The sequence below is a fragment of the Carcharhinus amblyrhynchos genome, unplaced genomic scaffold (genome assembly GCF_965287045.1).
Source record: "Carcharhinus amblyrhynchos unplaced genomic scaffold, sCarAmb.v2.hapA scaffold_52, whole genome shotgun sequence".
NCBI lineage: Eukaryota > Metazoa > Chordata > Chondrichthyes > Carcharhiniformes > Carcharhinidae > Carcharhinus > Carcharhinus amblyrhynchos.
This window is the reverse complement of record NW_027649793.1, coordinates 44,225-64,612: the sequence shown is the minus strand read 5'-3', so window position 1 is coordinate 64,612 and position 20,388 is coordinate 44,225. Positions and strand designations below refer to the sequence as shown.

Genomic DNA, 20,388 nt, shown 5'->3' with positions numbered 1-20,388 from the left:
CAGGCCTGGACTGCATGGATTCTAGGTTTGTGTTTGTGAATGGAGGGGAAATGAGGACAGCTGTGTTGCTGGTGGTCCTGTGACGGGGGGCGATGTGGGGAGTATGTTTCGGGAATATGTTTTGCTAGGGAGCTGGGGGGGTGCGTGATGTGGTGAGTGTGCATTGCAGGGGTACTGGGGAGGTAGAAGGAGTGTGTGTTGCTGCGGGTCTGTGGGTTGGGGAATGTGGGAAGTGTGTGTTGGTGAGTTCTGTGATTGAATGTGGGTAGTGTGGGGGTATGGGGAGTGTGTGTTGTTCGGGGACCGTGTAAGGGGGAGTGTGAGTTGCTGGGGAGCTGTGGTGTGGAATGGGGGTAGTATGTGTTGCTGGGCTGGGGGCGAGCAGAGTTCTTTTAACCTCTCCATCTGTCTCTCCTCTTCCTGAAACACCCCCTCCATACCCACCTGCTCTTCAAATGGCTCTTCCAATGTAACCTATTGGTCTTACTGTTCTTTGAGGAGGAGAATGTATGTGAAAATGAATAAGAGCATGGGAAGGGGCCAAGTGGGAGAGTGGATGGAGAATGGGGATAGAGAGTGGGAGGGAAAGGTAATTGCTTGACAGAGAGATTGATTGTGTGAAGTAGCCAGAGAGATAGTGGAAAATACTGAGGTAAGAAGGAGAGATTGATGGGGGACAATACATGATCCTCACTGGAGTGTGGCCACACAGGCAAGTGATCCCAGATAATTCTATCCCATACTTGCTTATTCTGTTTAAATTAGTATTACAATAAATTTAAATAATACATTCAACCTTGCAGGTGCAAGATTTATCGAGCCTGATACCCAGTGCCGGTAAGATCTCGTGAGGTGAGAAACCGGGTGTGAACCTGACTTCTCAGCTCTCTGGCAATCTTACCAGCTCACTCCGCCCATCAGCTGGTGGGGCACAATGGTAATGTCATCCCCAAAGAGTCTACAAACAGACAGGTTTGCTGTGTGACAAACATTTGGCAGATGGAATATCATGTAAGAAAATGTGAAGTTATGCACATTGATAGGAAGAATAAAGAAGCTGAATATTATTTAAATGGAGAAGGACTGCAGAAAGCTGCAGCTCAGAGGGATTTCTGGGTCTTCATGCATTGATTACAAAAAGCTAGCGTGCAAGTTCAGCAGGTATTAGAAAAGACAAGTGGAATGTTCATCTTAACTTAAAAGGGAATGGAGTATAAAAATAGGGCGATCTATACAAGGCACGAGTTAGACAACAGCAATTCTGGTCCCCTTATCCAAGGAAAGATATACTGGCATTGGAGGTTGTCCAGAGAAGGTTCACTAGATTGATTCCAGGTATGGAGACATTTTCTCATGAGGAGAGGGTAAGTGAGTTGGACCTGTACTCATTGGAGTTTAGAAGATTGAGAGGGGACTTTATTCAGACCTATATAATTCTCTGCAGGCTTGACAGGACAGACACTAAGGCATTGTTTCCCCTTGTGGCAGAGTCTAGGATAAGAGGGCATAATCTCAGAGTAAGGGGTCACCCATTAAAGACATAGGTGAGGAGAAAACGCCTCTGTTTGATCAGTTATGGTAACATTAAATGGCAGAGCAGACTTGATAGGCCAAATGGCCTCCATCTGTTCCCATATCTTATGGTCTCATGATCTTAGAAGGGGATAGAAATAGTACTCATTACTCCAGATATGGTCTCACTAAGGTCCTGTGCCCCTGCAGGAACAATTGCATATTTTTATACCTGGGTGTCTTTGCAATAGATAGTAACGTCCTATTTATATTCCTAATTACTTGCTGCACCTGCAGACTAACTTTTTATGATTTATGCACCAGGACATCCAGCTCCCTCTGTACCCTAGAGTTCTGCATTTTCTCTTGGTACAATACCAGACCAGACCAAACCCTAAATTTGTTACGATCTTGGATGAAACCTTAATATTTGATAGTGTCCAGATTAGGAACAATCATGTTTTAGTTCTTGGATCTAATTTGAAATCCCTATTATTTACTCAGAGTATAAATCATAAGAATTAGGAGCAGGAGTAGGCAATTTAGCCTCTCGAACCTGCTCCGCCATTTAATACAATTCTGGTTAATCTTGTCTCAGCCTCAACTCCACTTTCCTGCCCCTTCAATACAACCCTTCAATGCCAAACTAATTAAAAATCTGTCCCGATCATGTCTGTGGGATAGTTTCAGGGGTCAGTGATGAGGCCTGCGATGTCTGTGAGGGAATTGGTGAGAAAACTGGTTTAAACCACAACTGTCTATTCAGTGCAACTTCAGATCCGAATCTCCCACACTCAGTGCATTGCAGGAATCACAATGATGAATCTCATTAAATGCTGTGGGGCACAGCATACTCACACGAAACAGCCTGAAATCTGTAGGATGAGCGGGAATCTGTGCATGTGCACATCTCTGGGAGATCACTGAAAAGATCTCCCAGCACTGCCCTCCAACCCCCTCAGACATTGCTTGCCCCCACAGCCCCCCTCCAACCACTGCTGCTCCCCACAACACCCTCCCACCCCCACAGATATTGCTGGCCTCATCGGTGGCCCCCAAACCACTTCCCCGCAGAGACAATCTCCAGACAGACATCACCGGCCTTATCATTGGCAACCCCACCCGCTACTGAATTTGCTGCACCACCTCCACCACCTCCCCCACCCCCGCCGTACAGACATCACTGCACACCCTGCCTCCCCCCCCCCACCCCCCCAACCCCTCCCCTCGCACTGACATTGCTACCTACTCACCCCATGCCCCACGGATCTGGATAATGTGGATACCCCACCCCTTGAGCATGCTGACCTCACTGCTGCCCTGCAGAGAACTTGCATTGTGCTACCATACACAACCCCAGCTTGCGAGCATTCCCTCTCTTGAATGGGAGTCCTCAGTATTGCACCTGCCCTGAACACAGCAGCTTATTAATTCGGAGCTCTGAGTATTGTACCTCCCCCAGGACACAGCGGCTTATTGAATGGCAGTCAATCAGCACCCCGAGGGACACATAACATTCAATTGAAAGCAGCCTTCAAAATTTCTCAGAAGGATTTGTTGCCAACTGTCCCTTGACTGGCCAAAGTCCCTGCAACCGCCACCCCCCAAGAGCTGTATATAAACTGCAGGAATGGACACACAACTAATCACACCACAAAGATACATTTGAGGAAATCAGCCCCAAGATTCACTGAGGCTGACCAAGAGCGCCTGCTTGATGCCATGGAGGAGAGAATTCAGTCGCTCTTCCCCAGCCAGGCGCCTCGTCCAAGGGGTGCAGTCACCATGGCATTGTGGGAGGAGGTGGCAGAAGTGGTGAATGCCTGGAGCCCGACACTGTGCTCTGGCCGGCAGGGTCAGAAAAAACTGTACAACCTTCTTTGAGCAGCAAGGGTGAGTGAGCATCCCACTTGGAACTCCGCACTTTCTTGGCACAGATCTCAAACCCTGTGCAAGCATTCAACAAGGCCCCCTTCCCCCAGAACAGAATCTAACCCCTTCCCCTCATCCCTCAATGAGCACCCTTCAGTGGTGACCCTTTTCCCCTCAACTGCCAGCACAAAACTCCCGAGACACAGGCACACATTGCACACCATGCATTTGAATATATTAATGCTTGCGAGACACCTTAAGCTCCTACAGCAGAAAAGCATAACTGCCACGTGAGGGCACAGACTGGCGATGGTGTGCCTGACCTGCAGCAGCCGACCAGCGTTGAAGAGCGTACCGTGGAGTTGGCAGGGGGAGATAGTCCATCCAGAATGCTGATGGACAGCCAGGTCGGCATCCAGTTTGCAAGTGAGTATTAGCATAGCCCACAACGTAAGTCCTCTTTGAAATAAGTGTGATGCTGTTTAGAATGTTTGACTTCCCTTCCCCAAATGTGTGTTTTGTTTTGCAGTTTTGGACCCAGAGGAACCTGGCCCTTTGTGTATTGGTGATCCTACCACCACCCCCGCTTCCGCTGTTCTGGAGCAAACTGCCCACGATCCCCCTGGACAACACCTTGGAGGGAGACTTTGAAGAATCTTCTGAGGACAGCACCACTGAAACGGCACCGGCATCTACCACACAACCCACGAATACAGAGACTATCATCACATTGGGTAACTTTAGTATTGAGGCCTCTGGGTCACGATCTGGTGAGCACATCACAGACACTGATGCACATCCTAGGGCTTGGGCACATAGAGGTCAGCCAGAGGCGAGGATTCAGCTGTCCTCAAGCCAGATGCCGAGCCATGGGGCCAAGGCTGGTGGTGATGCATCAGGAAACACAAAGGGTTGTGGAAGGGCTGTCAGCAACCATGCTGCAACTGCAAGGCTGTTTAGGGGAGTCCAACAGAATGCTGGTGCAGGAGGTGGTGCTGACACAGTGTGTGAACCAGGCCAACATTGCAAGGGTTGCGACCACAGTGGAAAGTCTGACCCAGGGGTCTGTCCTCATGAGTGACAGGGTCCAGGACATCCTGGAGACACAGCAGGATACGAGCAAGGGTGTTGACGCCATCCAGGAGGCACAGCGTTTCTTAGCCATGGGTGTTGGGAAACTGTTGGCCATGGCTGGGACTCTCACTGGCATTCTGGAGACACAGTTGGCCGTGCCTGTGAGCCTCGATAACTTAGCCCAGCGTCAGAGGGCTACTGCTGAGGGGCTCCAGAGCCTGGCTTGCTCACAGAATGCTGCAGTGGAGGGGCTCCAGAGCTTGGCCCAGTCTCAGAGGGCCAGAACTGAGAGATCACAGATCATGGGGAGACGCATCTGAGCCTCCAGGATTGGCATGGCCAGGTGATACCGGAGTTCCTGGAGCTCAGTCCAGCTACTCTGACGTCCCATGGAGTGTCCCTGGGCCCTCTGGGCCCCACAAGTGAGGAGGAAGGGCTGGGCCCATGCCGGGGCCTTCCGCCCAAGTGATCCCAGACGTCCCGAGACCTTCTGATTCCCCCCCCCCCTTCCGCATACCGGGGCATCTCAGGGCCGGCTAGAAGAACAGGGTGGCACCGAAATAGTGCCAGCGGCTAGTCAGCTGGGGCCCTCCAGGTCCCGGCCACCCAGAGGACACCCGCCAAGGGCATCACAGACAACGGATGTGCATCATTGCTGGACACCTCCACCTCTGGTGTGCATCCAGGGGTCACACATAGAAGCAGCAGTAGACCACAGAAAGTTAGAAAGTTCGATTTCACTAAGAGAACATGGGTGAAGGTTGTCAGTAGTCAGGGTTTATTGATCACTAATGTTAAGAGCACAATAAACTTTTATTTGCACTTCACAGCTGTGACTAATGTGTCTCTAATTCCAGACCTCCCCACCCCACCCCACCCCAAAGTGCAGAGTTGTCCCCATTCCCTTGCATAGAGGTGCTTGGAGACTCAGCCACATGTTAGAGAGTGCCTGTCCTACCTTCTCCAACACCCACCAGACTCTTAGTGCAAGTGAGCCCCTCCACCACCCCCATCCCCCAATTACCCAACAAACATGTCTCCCCAACCCTTACAGCTACTTGGGCCAGGGTGGCAGCGTGCATTCAGAGTAGAGGTTAGGGATCAGGCTTGAGTGGCCCCAGGGGCAGGATCCCAGTGTGCCACAACAGCGAGTGGTCATCATCCTCCAGCTTTCAACCAAGACACACAACCACTGCCAGCCCAGGCACATTAACAGGTTTGGATCTTTCTGGGGGGATATGGTGGTGGGTTGACAGAGGCTGTGGAAGGGTGATGTGGCAGTTTGAGGGCCCAGATCAGTTTGGAGGGGGAATAGCGGCTGCAATTGCTCCTGGAGTGTGGTGGTTGCAGCCCCCTCACTGCACAGTACCAGGTCGGTGAAGCGGGCTGTAATCAAGGCATCCCTCACTGCCCTTCCCGGCCGGGCACCTGCTATCGCCTCCATCCTCTTTCCTCCGGCTCCTCATATGGTGGGACGACCACTTTGCCCCCTTGCCCCTCATCCTCCTCCTCTTCCTCCTCCTGCTCCAGCTGGTCTCCCTGCTGCTGGGTGATGTTGTGCAGCACACAGCAGATAATTATAATGTTTGAGGCACACACAGGGTCAAACTGGAGACCCCCCCCACCCCCCCCAAGAGTGGTCCAAACAGCGGCACTGCATTTTCAGCGGGATGGTGCACCGCTCTACATGGGTGCTGCATGGGTCTCGTTGTAGCAGGTCTCCACCTCGGTCTCGGGCCTCCGCACAGGTGTCATCAGCCGTGACCTCAGTGGGTAACCTTTGTCACTCAGTAGCCATCCTGGTAGCCTGGGCCGGACTTCAAAGAGGCCGGGGATGTCCGACTGCCTGAGCACAAAACTGTCATGGACACTCACTGGATGGCATGCATCGACCAGCATGGTCTCCATTCAATGGTCACATATGATCTGCACATTTAGGGAGTGGAACCCTTTCAAAGAACTAAAAAAAATTACAACACAGGAACAGGCCCTTTGGCCCTCCAAGCCTTTACCGACCATGCTGTCCGACTGAACTAAAACCCCCTACCCTTCTGGGGACTATATCCCCCTATTCCCATCCTATTCATGTATTTATCAAGACGCCCTTTAAAAGACACCACTATATCTGCTTCCAGTACCTCCCCCCAGCAACAAGTTCCAGGCACCCACTACTCTGCGTAAAAAAACGATCTGCTTCGTACATCTTATTTAAACCTTGCGCCTTGCACCTTAAACATGTGCCCCCTGGTAACTGATTCTTCCATCCTGGGAAAAAGTTCTGTCCATGCCTGTCATCATCTTGTAGACTTTTATCAGTCGACCCTCAACCTCCGTTGTTCCAGTGAGAACAAACCAAGTTTCTCCAACCTCTCCTCATAGCTGATGCCCTCATACCAGGCAACATCATGGTAAATCTTTCCTGTGCTCTCTCCAAAGCCTCCACATTCTTTTGGTCGTGTGGCGACCAGAACACTATATTCCAAGTGGAACCCAACTAAGCTATAAAGCTGCAACACAACTTGCCAATTTTTAAACTCATCTCCCGGCTGATGAAGGCAAGCATGCCTTATGCCTTCTTGACTATCTTCTCCATCTGCATTGCCACTTTCAGTGACCTGTGTACCTGTACACCCAGATCCCTTTGCCTATCAATACTCTGAAGGGATCTGCCATTTAGTGTATCTTTGCTGTCTGGATTAGACCTTCCGAAATGCATTACCTCTCATTTCTCCAGATTAAACTCCACCTGCCATCTCTGTCCAAGTCTCCAACTGATCTATATCCTGCTGTATCCTCTGATGGTCCTCATCGCTATCTGCAAATCCACTAACCTTTGTGTTGTCCGTAAACTTACTAATCAAACCAGTTACATTTTCTTCCAAATCATTTATCTATATTACAAACAGCAAAGGGCCGGGACAGACAGCAAATCATTAGCAGATGTGTGCCCAGTGACAGCAGATTCCGTGCAGTCCATGTCTGAACCTCGGCACACCAGCCTGGAGCAGTAAATGCTTCATCTGGTTAGGCCTCAGTCAGCACATGGTGCACTCCTCTCCCAGCACTCAGTGTAACCCTTGATCATAGCCCACAGCAAGACAATGCCACAGCACAGTGCTCTGGAGGGAAAGGCTGAGCAGGATTCCTTCAGGGACCCTCACCCACAGAGCTCTGAGAAAATAGAAGCACGCCTGCCCGCAACCCAGATATCTCTGATCCACAGGCCAACATCAGAAGGCAGCAGGAAGAAGCCCACCAAGCATCTCCAGGGCCTGCCTACAACATCCCTCGCACTCTGCACGCTGCGCTTACCTCCTGACGCCAGTTCAAGGCTGCCACACCAGGTTGAGTCTTTTATATATCTACTCTGATTTGTGTCAAAGTGACATCACACCAAAGAGGTGGGAGACGCTAACCTGGGTGGAGATTGTCATGTCGATCCCTATAGTGGCATTCCAAAGTATGGTAACAGATGGAAATCAGTGGTCGGACAGTTTTCAGTGTTCTCCCAGCGGCCCATTTTTTCCCGGTTAGGGGATGCGCGCGGGTCGTAAACACTCTGGGGTACCTGCGAAAAGTTCGACTCATGCATCTCCCAACCCAACCCGCCAAAAAACGAATGCGTTGCAAAGGGAGAATCGCACCCATAATTTCTCCTCATCTGTGTTTTAAATCTGCCACCCTGTATCTTAAAACTGTCAGCTTTTGGTTTAAGTCGCCCCACAAGAGGAAACATCTGCTCTGAATAAGAACATAAGAACATAAGAACATAAGAAATAGGAGCAGGAGTAGGCCATCTAGCCCTTCGAGCCTGCCCCGCCATTCAATAAGATCATGGCTGATCTGTTGTGGCTCAGTTCCACTTTCCCGCCCTCTCCCCATAACCCTTAATCCCCTCTCTTATCAAGAACCCATCAACCCGCTTCTTAAAAATATTTAGCGAGGCAGCCTCCACCACTTCAACGGGCAGAGAATTCCAGAGATTCACCACCCTTTGAGTGAAGAAGTTCCTCCTCAACTCCGTTCTAAACTGCCTCCCCTTTATCTTGAGGCTGTGCCCCCTAGTCCTATTGTCTTTTTTGAGCGGGAAGAGTCTCTCCACCTCTATCCTATCCATCCCATTCATCATCTTATACGTCTCAATGAGATCTCCCCTCATTCTTCTAAACTCTAACGAGTACAAGCCTAGTTTATTCAGCCTCTCCTCATAGCTCAATCCCCTCAACTCCGGTATCAGCCTAGTAAACCTCCTCTGCACTCCCTCCAGGGCCAAAATATCCTTGAATCTGCTTTGTCAATGCCCTTTAGCATCTTGTATACCTCAATTATATCTCCTCACATTTTTCTCTGCTCCAGAAAGAATCGGCCTAAACTGGATAACCTCTCTTCATAAGACAAACCCTTCATCTCCAGAATCAAGCTAGTGAACCTTCTCTGAACCAGCTCCAATGCAATTCCATCCCTCCTCAAGAAAGGGCACGAAAACTGTACACAAGTGCAGTCTCACAAATGCTTTACACAATAGCAATAACACTTCACTTCTGTCACATTCTATACCTTTAACAATAGATATGAAGATTCCATTTGCTTTCCTTATTACCTGCTATACCTTCATCCTAGTTTTTTTGCCATTCGTGCATGAGGACACCCAGGTCGCTAATCATTTGCCTTTGTATTTTTCCTATCAAAATGGATCAGCTCACACTTATTCACTTTAATCTCATCTGCCAAATTTTGTCCTATTCACTTAAACTCTCCATACCCATTTATAAATTTCTTCTTTTGATATCACAACTTACTTTCCCATCTATTTTAGTGTCATCTGAAAATTTGGCTATGGTATCCACTATTCCCTGAATGCGGGTGATTAATGTAGATTATAAAGAGTTGGGGTCAGAGGGCTGAACCCTTTGGCACCCCAATAGTTACATCTAGCCAACTCAAAAAACACTCATTTATCCTGACTTCCTGCTATCTGCTTGTTTGCCAATGTTCTATCAAAAATAATAAATTATCCCTCATCCCATGATGAATGAACCTTTTGTGTGGCACCTTATCAAATGATTTCTGGAACTCCAGTTATACTACATCTACAGGATCATCATTATCCACTTTGCTTGTTACATTTTTGAAGAACTCAAGCAAATTTGTCAAAGATTTACCCTTCAGTTGTCTAAAACCTTAGTTAGACCTCACTGGGAGTATGGACATCATATCTTAAGAAGGATGATTTGACCATGGAGGAAGTTCCAAGCAGATTTACAAGAATGATACCTAGGCTTCAAGGATTTAGTTACGAGGGGAGATTAGAAAAATTTGACCTTTATTCTCTCGAATTCAGAAGGTTGAGGGGTGATTTAATGGAAGTCTACAAAATATTCACAGGGAAGGTCAGGGTGGATAAGGCTGAGGCTGAGAACCAGGGGCCATAATCTAAAAATTAGAACCAAGTTGTTCAGAAGTGATGTTAGAAATCAATTCTCCATGTCGAGAGAGGTGGATGTTTGGAACCCTTTTCCTCAAACAGTGGTGGATGCTGGTTCAATTGTTAATTTTAATTCCTACATTGCAGAAGGAGGCCATTTGGCCCATCAAGTCTGCATCAACAACTAGCCCTGTAACCCTACGTATTTAGCCTGTTAATCTCCATGACACTAAGGGGCAAATTAACATGGCGAATCCACCTAACCTGCACATCTTTGGACTGTGGGGGGAAATCACAGCTCCCAGAGGAAATCCACACAGACACAGGCAGAATGTGCAAATTGCACACAGACAGTGACCTGTGGCCAGAATTGAACCTGGGACCCTGCCGCTGTGAGGCAGCGATGCTAACTACTGTGCTACCGTGCCACCATACTTTAAGTCTGAGATACTTTTATTCAGCAGGGGTCATCGAGGAGGGGGAGAGAATATGGGCAATGACAGATCGATTAGTCTGACATCAGTAGGAGAGAAAATGTAAGAATCTTTAACAAAGAATGTGGTAAAAAAATAATGGTAAATTTGGGCACAGTCAAGATTGACTCATGAAAGGGAATCCAGTGCAAAAGTTGGACATTTGGCCCTTTAAGTCTGCACTGACTCTGACAGAACATTTTACCCAGACCCTCTCTTTGTAACCCAAAACACTTGCAATTGCTAATCCATTTAACCAACACATCCTGGGACACTAAAGGGCATTTTTTTAAAAACATGGCCAATCTACTAGCCTGCACGTCTTTAGACTGTGGGAGAAACCGGAGCATCCTGAGGAAAGCGACACAGACATGGGGAGAATGTACAAACTCCACACAGACAGTTACTCAAGGCCGGAATTAAACCTGGGTCCTTGGTGCTGTGAGTCAGCAGTGCTAACCACAGTGCCACAGTGCAAAATGCAATTAGCAGAATAGTGGAACTAAAGCTGATGGATGCTGAGTATTTAGAGTTTCAGTAAGTTTTCAATTAAGACCACACAAGAGATTAGTGAACAACTTAGTGCACTAGAAATTTGATGGAATAATAACAGGTAAATGGACAGAAAACATGAGAGTCGGAATCAGTTGGTGTTTTCTTTTAAACAGTGCTCAAGTTCTGCTTTCACCAATGCTCAGTATAAATAAAGCATAAACTCTATACCTGCTGGACAGCACTCAATCTGACTGTGAAAACTCAGGATGAAACAGGAATTCTATGCTGGAACAGGCAGATCTGCCTCGCCTTGATTAGGTGTATCTGTGCAGCACCCTGTCAGCTGAGCTTCTAAAAGTATTGTGCAGCTTGGGGTCTTTTACCATTCTCATCATGAAGCTGGATGTGGCATATAGTTTGCTGTCAGCACTGCTGGGTCACCCAATTCCACCAAACAGATTATCTACAGCTCATTACTTGTTATCGAATGTCTGTATGCCTTCCTGATAAATGATGATGAAAAAAATTTCCCAGAATAACAAGGAGGCCAGTCCAAAATCCTAGAGCAATTCTTTTTCACATCTTGAGATTCGTGCTCTATTCCTCTGGTTATACAGATCCCTTTACTTCTTTGACACACAGTGCTGATGGCTTCAGACACTTCAGACTTTGGACACAGTGGACAGAGCACCCTTCATCGCCAGAGCGGAGAAGCTATGACATCTTCTCCGGAGCCTTCAACATGTCATTGATGAAGACGAACATCTCACCAAGGCCACCCTCACACCCCCACTTTTTGCCTTCAAACAACCACACAACCTCAAACAGATCATTGTGCGCAGCAAACTACCCAGCCTCCAGGAGAACAGTGACCTCGACAGCACACAACCCTGCCAAAGCAACCACTGCAAGACGGACTGGGTCATCAACACGGATGCCATCATCTCACGTGAAAACACCATCCCCCAAGTACACTTGCAACTCGGCCAATGTTGTCTACCTGATATGCTGCACGAAAGGATGTCTTGAGGCATGGTACATTGGGGAGACCATGCAGATGCTACAACAACGGATGAATGAACATCGCTCGACAATCACCAGGCAAGAGTGTTCTCTTCCTGTTGGGGAACATTTCAGTGGTCACGGGCATTCGGCTTCTGATCTTCGGGTAAGCGTTCTCCAAGGCAGCCTTCACGACACACGACAACGCAGAGTCGCTGAGCAGAGACTGATAGCCAAGTTCCACACACATGCGGATGGCCTCAATTGGGATCTTGGGTTCATGTCACACTATCTGTAACTGCCACAACTTGTCTGGGCATGCAAAATCTCACTAGCTGTCCTGGCTGGAGACAATAAACATCTCTTTAACTTGCGCTTAACCCTTTATCCACTCACATTGTCTGTAACTTTAAAAATTGATTACTTGTTAAGACTTGCATTCCAACCAGTATTTTGTAAATTGAGTTTGTATCTTTATACGCCCTGTTTGTGAACTGAAATCTCACTCACCTGATGAAGGAGGAGCGCTCTGAAAGCTAGTGGCTTTTGCTACCAAATAAACTTGTTGGACGTTAACCTGGTGTTGTGAGACTTCTTACTGTGTTCAGACGCTTATCCAGAGGAACCCACAGAAAGATAAATATGAGTACGGGAGACTCTAGGGATTAACTCGTGGAAATGTGAATCTGGGATCTTAAAGTCTGTTTAGTTTCTTCACAACTGTATTGGTAATCAGGAAAATGAATGTAAGAGTTTTACCGGGAATACTGGGTTTCATCATTTCTCTCCACGCTGTGCACTGAGAAAGGTATTTGAACTTCCTGATAGACAGGGCGGCATCAAATACTGAGAGTGTGCGCTCACCATTACTAATCCTGTAAATGTTAAAAAAAAATACAAGAAAATATCCAAAGTGAAATGATAATTTTTTTTAAATTTAAAAATGGATAATTTATAAATTCTAAGGCAGAGAATGGAAACAGCCATGCCCTGAAAAAGGTTCAAACTCTGATAACAGCCATCACACACTGCAGGAAATGATGAACATTTAACCTGTCCACTTGGTGTATTATAGACAAAGTTTGTAGAACAAAGACAGAGGCTGAAAACATCCCAAAGCTGAATATCCAATTCTGCAATCCCTGGGCCCCACAACTCTCCCAGAATCCTGTTCTCCTCTTCTTCCGACACCTTGAACATCTCTGATTTTGGTCATTCCCCCATTGAGAGCTGGACCTTGAGCTGCCGAGATCCTGAGCTCTGGAATTCCCTCCCTGATCCTCTCTCTCTGTTTCTCCTTTGTCCTTCTGAAATCCACCTCTGTCATCCGGATTAATATTTCCTTATTTGGCTCTGTGTCAATTTAGTTTATAACGCTCCTGTGAAACTCTTTATGACATTAATTTACAATGAAGGTGCTATATGAATACAACTCTTTACTACTGTGGTTGTTAAGAACACAGAGTCAGTTTGTATTTCGGATAAAAATAGAATCGGTTCCCCCTTTAATGTGAGACCTTCTCGGGTTGGTCAGGCTCCATGGGGACATGGGTGACCCACTCCTTGGAAACATGGACTCTGCGGTTCTCTCAGGGTCAGTGGGAAGGTCACAGACACTAACAGCTAACATCGGGCAAGTGATCACTTCCGGCCTGGGAACCAGATTGTATTAATTACACTTCCCGGTTATTTATTGCACTATTGTAGCAGTTATGTAAAATCATTGTAATAAAGGCAGTTTTTTATAACTCTGGTCCGTGAATTACACACTGAATTTCCATGGCCTAATGACAGGTCATTTAATGTTGCGACAACAACCAATAAATAAACGAAAATGACATTTTATTTTAATAAACAGCGGATTTCAGTCAAGAACATGTCCTACCTTTTCTCCCGACAAACTTCCTCCTGAAAGAAATGAATCAGGAACGTGAGGGTGACAGTAACAGATTTCAGGAGCATTTAAACAGGCTGGTAAAATGAGCAGAATCAGAGCAGATGAGATTTCACAGGGAAGTGTAAAGTCATGTACTTTGGAAGGAAGATTGTGGAGAATCAAATCAACTGGAATTGAACATCAGTCCCACTGATAGACACAGTGACTCTTACACACCGTACCAGACACACCCATACACTCACAACATGGAACTGGAACCGGATTACAATGGGAGTTCCAGGAGAAAATTGAATGTGGGAAACACAGAAATAATCACAAAGCAAGTGTGAAGATCAAGACTCATTCTCAGGAGGTTTCAGATATTCCCAGGAATCTGCAGTCAGTGTGGGAGCTGTTAGTTCAGAGACAGCAAGAAAACAGTTCAGGAAGGGATACAAAATTCTGTTCAATTTGGTTAGTATTTTTCAGTAAATTCTACATTAATTTCACAGTTACCAGAAGTTATTTAGTGACTGTGTGAAGTTTCCCTGAGCTGAGCCACAATATATTCCCTCACCTTCAGAAATATCAGATCATCTTTTTGCTCCATCTGTTTCTGCAACTTGGAGAGTTTCCCCTCAATGGAATTTAAATTCTCCTGAATCTCTCGAAGGTTTCTCTCCATCGGTTCGAGAATCCTCTCCTCTTCATCCCTGAGATCTCTGAGTAATCGCTGCTCTTTCTCAGTGAGAATCTGGTGCATTTTAGTGAACTCGGATGTGATGTGGGTCTGCAGACTGCTCGACTGTTCCTACCCAATGAAATGTGAGACATAATTAATGTCCCGCGATAAAGGGAACAAAACTAACCGAGATCCCAGAAAATCAGCACAGGGAGACCTTACCCTAACTTCAGAAATCTTCCCTTTCTGTTTCTGTTCTGTTTCTAGAACCGCCAATTTCTTCTCTGTGAGAGAATCTAAGGAAGATTTCAGCTGATCCTGGGATTGGGAGAAAAAAAATCACAGAATGAAAGTGCTGGATGTTGAAAATGTGATAAAATTATCATCTTATAAAATATTTTCCATTTACCTTGTAGATTTCAACAGCTTCATCATTGGGCAGGAAGTTGTGGGATTTGTGTTCCCGCGAATCTCTACAAATCAGACAGATCAATTTCTTGTCAGTTTCACAAAACAGCTTCAGTTCTTCCTGATGTTTCTCACAGTGAAGTTTACTTTCCTTCTCTTTCGGATTCAGCTTTAATTCTCGAGCTTTCCCGGCCAGATTCGCTAAGGCCCAATTTACCCTGAGGTTTTTTTCTGGAAACTCCTCTCTACATTCCGGGCAGGGGTTTATCTCCTTCTTTTCCCAACTCTGGGTGATACAGGAGCGGCAGAAGTTGTGACCACATTCCAGTGTTACCGGATCAGTGAAAAAATCGAGACAAATGGGACAAGTTGTCTCCTCGGTCCAACTCTGGAGCTGTTGTCTGGAAGTCATGTCCATACTCAGCACTTCCTGATTCAAACCGCTTTCAGTTTCGGTGTTCCTGCCGCACATCCTCAGTTCAGCTATTTCCCGATGAAGTTCACTGCAGCACTCAGGGAATTATTATTACAGAGCGGGCCATGTCCTCACCACTTTCACACTGGAGATAAAAACTGGCGCGGTCTAGAGGATGATGGTGGGGAATCATTGAGCCCTGTCGGGGGTGGGTGGGGGTGGTGGTGATGGGGGTTGGGCTCCCGGAAATGTTAACAGTGGAAAGAGGGAGAGCGTGAGGGAGAAAGGAGGGAGAGATGAACGGGATCGAGATTCCATTACATTTCTCTTCAGTCTGAACTGGCTGCCGATTAAAACCACCCTGGTGAAACTCGGTGTCAGATCCAGATCCAGAAACTGAATTGTGTTCATGACTGCAGCCGCTCACATGAAAACATCGAATACTATAAATATCAAAGAGAAATTTACACAAAAGCTACAGGGAAGATATTTAGAGGGTTCGATCTGTGAAGTTTGGTTCATTTTCTAGAAAGAATACCTTGCGGTTTTATAAATGCTTATGAATCCCTCCCGGGGACCCTGACCCAGAGAAACATCAACTGATGACGGAGTAAATACAGAAAATGCTGGAAAATCTCGGCAGGTCTGACAGCATCTGTGGAGAGGGAACAGAGCTAACGTTTCGAGTCTGGATGTCTCTTCGTCAGATTCCAACATCCGCAGTAATTTGCTCTGAACTGATGAGGGAACATTTGAAGTGGAATCTCTCCTCCAATATCCGGCGGAGTTTCTTCACACAGAGAATGGGGAGAATGTGGAACTCGCCGTCACATGGAATGGTTGAGGGAGAGAGAGTTGGTACATTGATAGGGAGGCTTGGATTACAAGATGATTTTATACCGCACAGGTTGTATATGGAGTTTGTTTTTTGTCTGAAAAAAATGAGCTCACCATTCGACGAGATGGATTTACACACTGAAATTCTGCAATAATTCAATCTATGCTGCTGCAATTAGTTGGCTTTGAAATCCGCAATAAAAATATTTAAATATAAATTGTTGTGCTAACACGAGGATTTAACAACGGTAATAGTGGAGAACAAGTGATTGGGGAAATCAGGATCTGAACACGGTCGCTGTCAGCCTTGGCATCTAGACTCTGACTTGTACAAGTCAACTCCAGTCTACTGCACTCCTGGTTTGTCGGTTCAGCTGGTGAAAATCGCAATAGGATTCATTCTGCCGGATGAAATGTTGGACACTGAACTCTCTCCATGGACCTCGTTAGACTTCACAGGGGATCATAGAGTCACTGAACAGCATAAAATCTACTATGATCCCGATATGTTCCATCTGAAGTGTATTCTTAAATAATTATTAATCTTAACTTACTGAGTTCACTGTTAACAACTGTATTCGTTTCTAAAAGGACATCGACACATTTCTCTTTCCAACAGCCGCTTATGCACAGCTCTGGTAATGCAGTGTCAGTTGTTCCTGACAGGAATTAGGAATATTCCCATTCTGCCCTTTCCAGCCTTTCAGCCTCAGCATTGAATTCAGGAACTTCAGATTCTAACCACCGTTACCATTCTGCTGTAACCATTAACACTGCTCTGGAACCACCTTATGCTTCTTCACCAGTCCCATTCCCCATTCTCTTATACTTTGTACCGTTACACCTTTAGACATTTAACCTCTCCTGTCCTGCACCATTTCATAGAACTTTCCCTGTTGTTATTCTCCGCCCTTTTCCCCCACACTGTCCTTGCTGAGAAATTATTTGCTCTGTAAAATATTCCAGTTCCGATGAAAGGCGATCGATTTGAAAAGTGAATTCTGTGGCTCTCTCTATTGATGCTGCCTGATTTATTGAGTGCTCCCTGTATTTTATGATGTATTAAGGATTGGGTCTGTTAATGTCTGATATATAACTTTCACTCACTGCTGGGTAAATACAGTCACACAGCAGGGAGCTGAACAGAACAGGGGCGGGATTCACTCACAGAAATGTGACCTCAGCAATTTGAATGAGAAAGTGCTGAAACTCCCCATGGCTTCCAGACACCAGGCGGAGAGTTTCACTGAGCTTCTCTCCGATATTAGTGAAGTGATAATTGCGAAGTGCTCAGTTCCAATCGCAGCTCCTCAGCGACTGAAACAGTCTGTGTCTGCATGCGGCAAGAACTGGACAACACCCTGAATTGGGATGATCAGTGGTGAGTAACATTCATGTAACTTAAATATGACGCAATGAACATCTTCAACAAGAGAGAATCTAAGCAACGCCTCTTGTTATTCAGCAGCATCGCCAGCACTGAGTCCCTCACCATAAACAACCTGTGGTGTCATTGACCAGAAACAGAGTTGGGCGGATCATATATAAACTGCTGGACAGGTTTGGAGGCTGGGAATACTTCAGTAGGTAACTCATCTGCCAAAGTTTGCCCCCCTATAAAAGGCACAAATCAGGACTGTGAAGCGATACTGTCCATTTACTTGGTAAAGCGTAGCTCTAACAGCACACATGAAATTCAGCACCATGAAGAACAACGCAACCCGCTTCACTGGCTGCAGTGCTTACTGTAGAGAATATCTGCACTGTTCATTGTGAATTCATAGGTCACTTCTTTTTGCAATATTAATAAGGAATAGAATCATAGAATAGAATCGGTGCAGAAGGAGGCCATTCGGCCCATCGAGCCTGCACCGACGATAAGGCAGCAATCGCACCAACGATATTTGCAGCAATCCTCGGTCAGAAGTGCGGACTGGATGATCCACCTCGGCCTCCTCCATTGGTCCCCAGCATCTCAGATGCGAGTCACCGGCCAATTCGATTCACTCCACGTGATATCAAGAAATAGTTGGAGGCACTGGATACTGCAAATGCAATGGGGCCTGATAACATTCCAACATTAGTACTGAAGACTTGTGCTCCAGAACTTGTCGCTCCCCTAGCCAAGCTCTTCCAGTATGGTCACAATACTGACACCTACCCAACAATGTGGAGAATTGCCGAGGTATGTCCTATACACAAAAAGCAGGACAAATCCAACCCGGCCAAATACTGCCCAATCAGTCTACTCTCGATCATCAGTCAAGTGATGGAAGGGGTCATCAACAGTGCTATCAAGCAGCACTTGCTCAGCAATAAGGCACTAGTGGTGTGCCTCAGGGATCAGTGTTGGGACCACAATTGTTTATGGTTTACACAGATGATTTGGAGTGGAGATCAAGTGTAGTGTGTCAAAATTTGCAGATGACACTAAGATGAATGGCAGGGCAAAGAGTTCAGAGGATGCAGAAAGTCTGCAAAGAGATATAGATGTCGAAGTGAGTGAGCGAGGGTCTGGCAGATGGAGTACAATATTGATAAATGTGAGGTCATCCATTTTGGTAGGAATAACTGTAAAATGAACTATTCTTTAAATGGTAAAAAAAAAATTGCAGCATTCTGCTGTGTAAAGGGTGTCCTTGTGCATGAATCACAAGGAGTTGGTTTGCAGCTACAGCAGGTAATTAAGAAGGCAAATCGAATTTTGTCCTTCATTGCTAGAGGGCTGGAGTTTAAAAACAATGAGGTTATGTTGCAGTTGTATGAGATGGTGGTGAGGCCACACCTGGGGTACTGTGTATAGTTTTGCCCTCCTTAGTTGAGAAAGGATATACTGGCACTGGAGAGGGTGCAGAAGTGATTCACGAGGTTGATTCTGGAGTTGAGAGGATTGGCTTATGAGGAGAGACTGAGTAGACTGGGGCTATACTCATTGGAATTCAGAAGAATGAGGGGAGATCTTATAGAAACGTATAAGCTAATGAAGGGAATAGATAAGGGAGAAGCAGGGAAGTTGTTTCCACTGGCGAGTGAAACTAGAACTAGGGAGCATGGCCTCAAAATAAGGGGGAGCAGATTTAGGACTGAGTTGAGGAGGAACTTTTCATGCAAAGAGTTGTGAATCTGTGGAATTCCCTGCCCAGTGAAGCAGTTGAGGCTACCTCATTGAATGTTCTTAAGGCAAGGATAGATAAAATTTTGAACAGTAAAGGAATTAAGGGTTATGGTGAGCGGGCGGGTGTGTGGAGCTGAGTCCATGAAAAGATCAGCCATGATCTTATTGAATGGCGGAGCACACTCGAGGGGCCAGATGGCCTACTCCTGCTCCTAGTTCTTATGTTCCTAATTACCTGCTCAATGACGCCCAGTTTGGGTTTTGCCAGGGTCATTCAGCTCCTGACCTCATTATCCTGACCTTGGTTCAAACATGGACAAAAGAACTGAATTGGAGGGTGAGGTGAGAGTGACAGCACTTGACACCAAGGCCGCATTCGACCGAGTGTGGCATCAAGGAGCCCTTGCGAAATTACAATCAATGGGTAGCAGGAGGCAAATTCGCTGCTGATCCGTGGGAAGGTGGTTGTGGTTGTGGAGGGTAAGTCAGCTCATGATATTTCTGCAGGAGTCCCTCAGGGGAGTGTCCTCGGCCCAAGAATCTTCAGCTACTTCATCAATGACCTTCCCTCCGTCGTAAGGTCAGATGTAGGGATGTTCGCCAATGATTGCAAAATGTTCAGCACCATTCGTGACTCCTCAGGTACTGAAGCAGTCCGTGTTCAAATGCAATAAGATCTGGATAACATCCAGGCTTGGGCTGACAAGTGGCAAATAACATTCACGCCACACAAGTGCCCGGCAATTACCAATAAGAGATACTCTAACCATCGGCCCAAACATTCGATGGTGTAACCATCACTGAATACCCGACTGTCAACATCTTTGACCACAAGCTTAACTGGACTCACCTCATAAGCACAGTGACTACAAAGCAGGTCAGAAGCTTGGAATTCTGCGGCGAGTTACTCACCTCCTAACTCCCCAGAGCCTATCCACTATCTACATGGCGCAAGTCAAGATGGAATATTCTCCACTTGCCTGGATGGGTGCAGCTCCAACAACACTCAAGAAGCTTGACACCATCCAGGACAAAGCAGCCTGCTTGATTGGCACGACACCTACAAACATTCAATCCCTCCACCACCGACGCTCAGTAGCAGCAGTGTGTACCATGACAAGATGCGCTGCAGCAATTCACCAAAGATCCTTAGACAGCACCTTCCAAAACCATGACCACTTCCATCTAGAAGGACAAGGGCA

General features: G+C 46.5%; 1 protein-coding gene across 1 annotated transcript in view; it reads right to left on the bottom strand.

Annotated features, from left to right (window-relative positions):
- LOC145337541 (uncharacterized) overlaps nt 1-15,231 on the bottom strand; it is a 54,092-nt gene extending 38,861 nt beyond the window's left edge. The window contains exons 1-5 of the mRNA XM_080182334.1: nt 14,821-15,231; nt 14,634-14,729; nt 14,307-14,540; nt 13,739-13,761; nt 12,613-12,728 (exon numbers count right to left, since the gene is read on the bottom strand). Of these exons, the coding sequence (XP_080038460.1) occupies nt 12,613-12,728; nt 13,739-13,761; nt 14,307-14,540; nt 14,634-14,729; nt 14,821-15,231 (880 nt within the window). The remainder of the gene's footprint in view (nt 1-12,612; nt 12,729-13,738; nt 13,762-14,306; nt 14,541-14,633; nt 14,730-14,820) is intronic.
- Nucleotides 15,232-20,388: the final 5,157 nt, after the last annotated feature.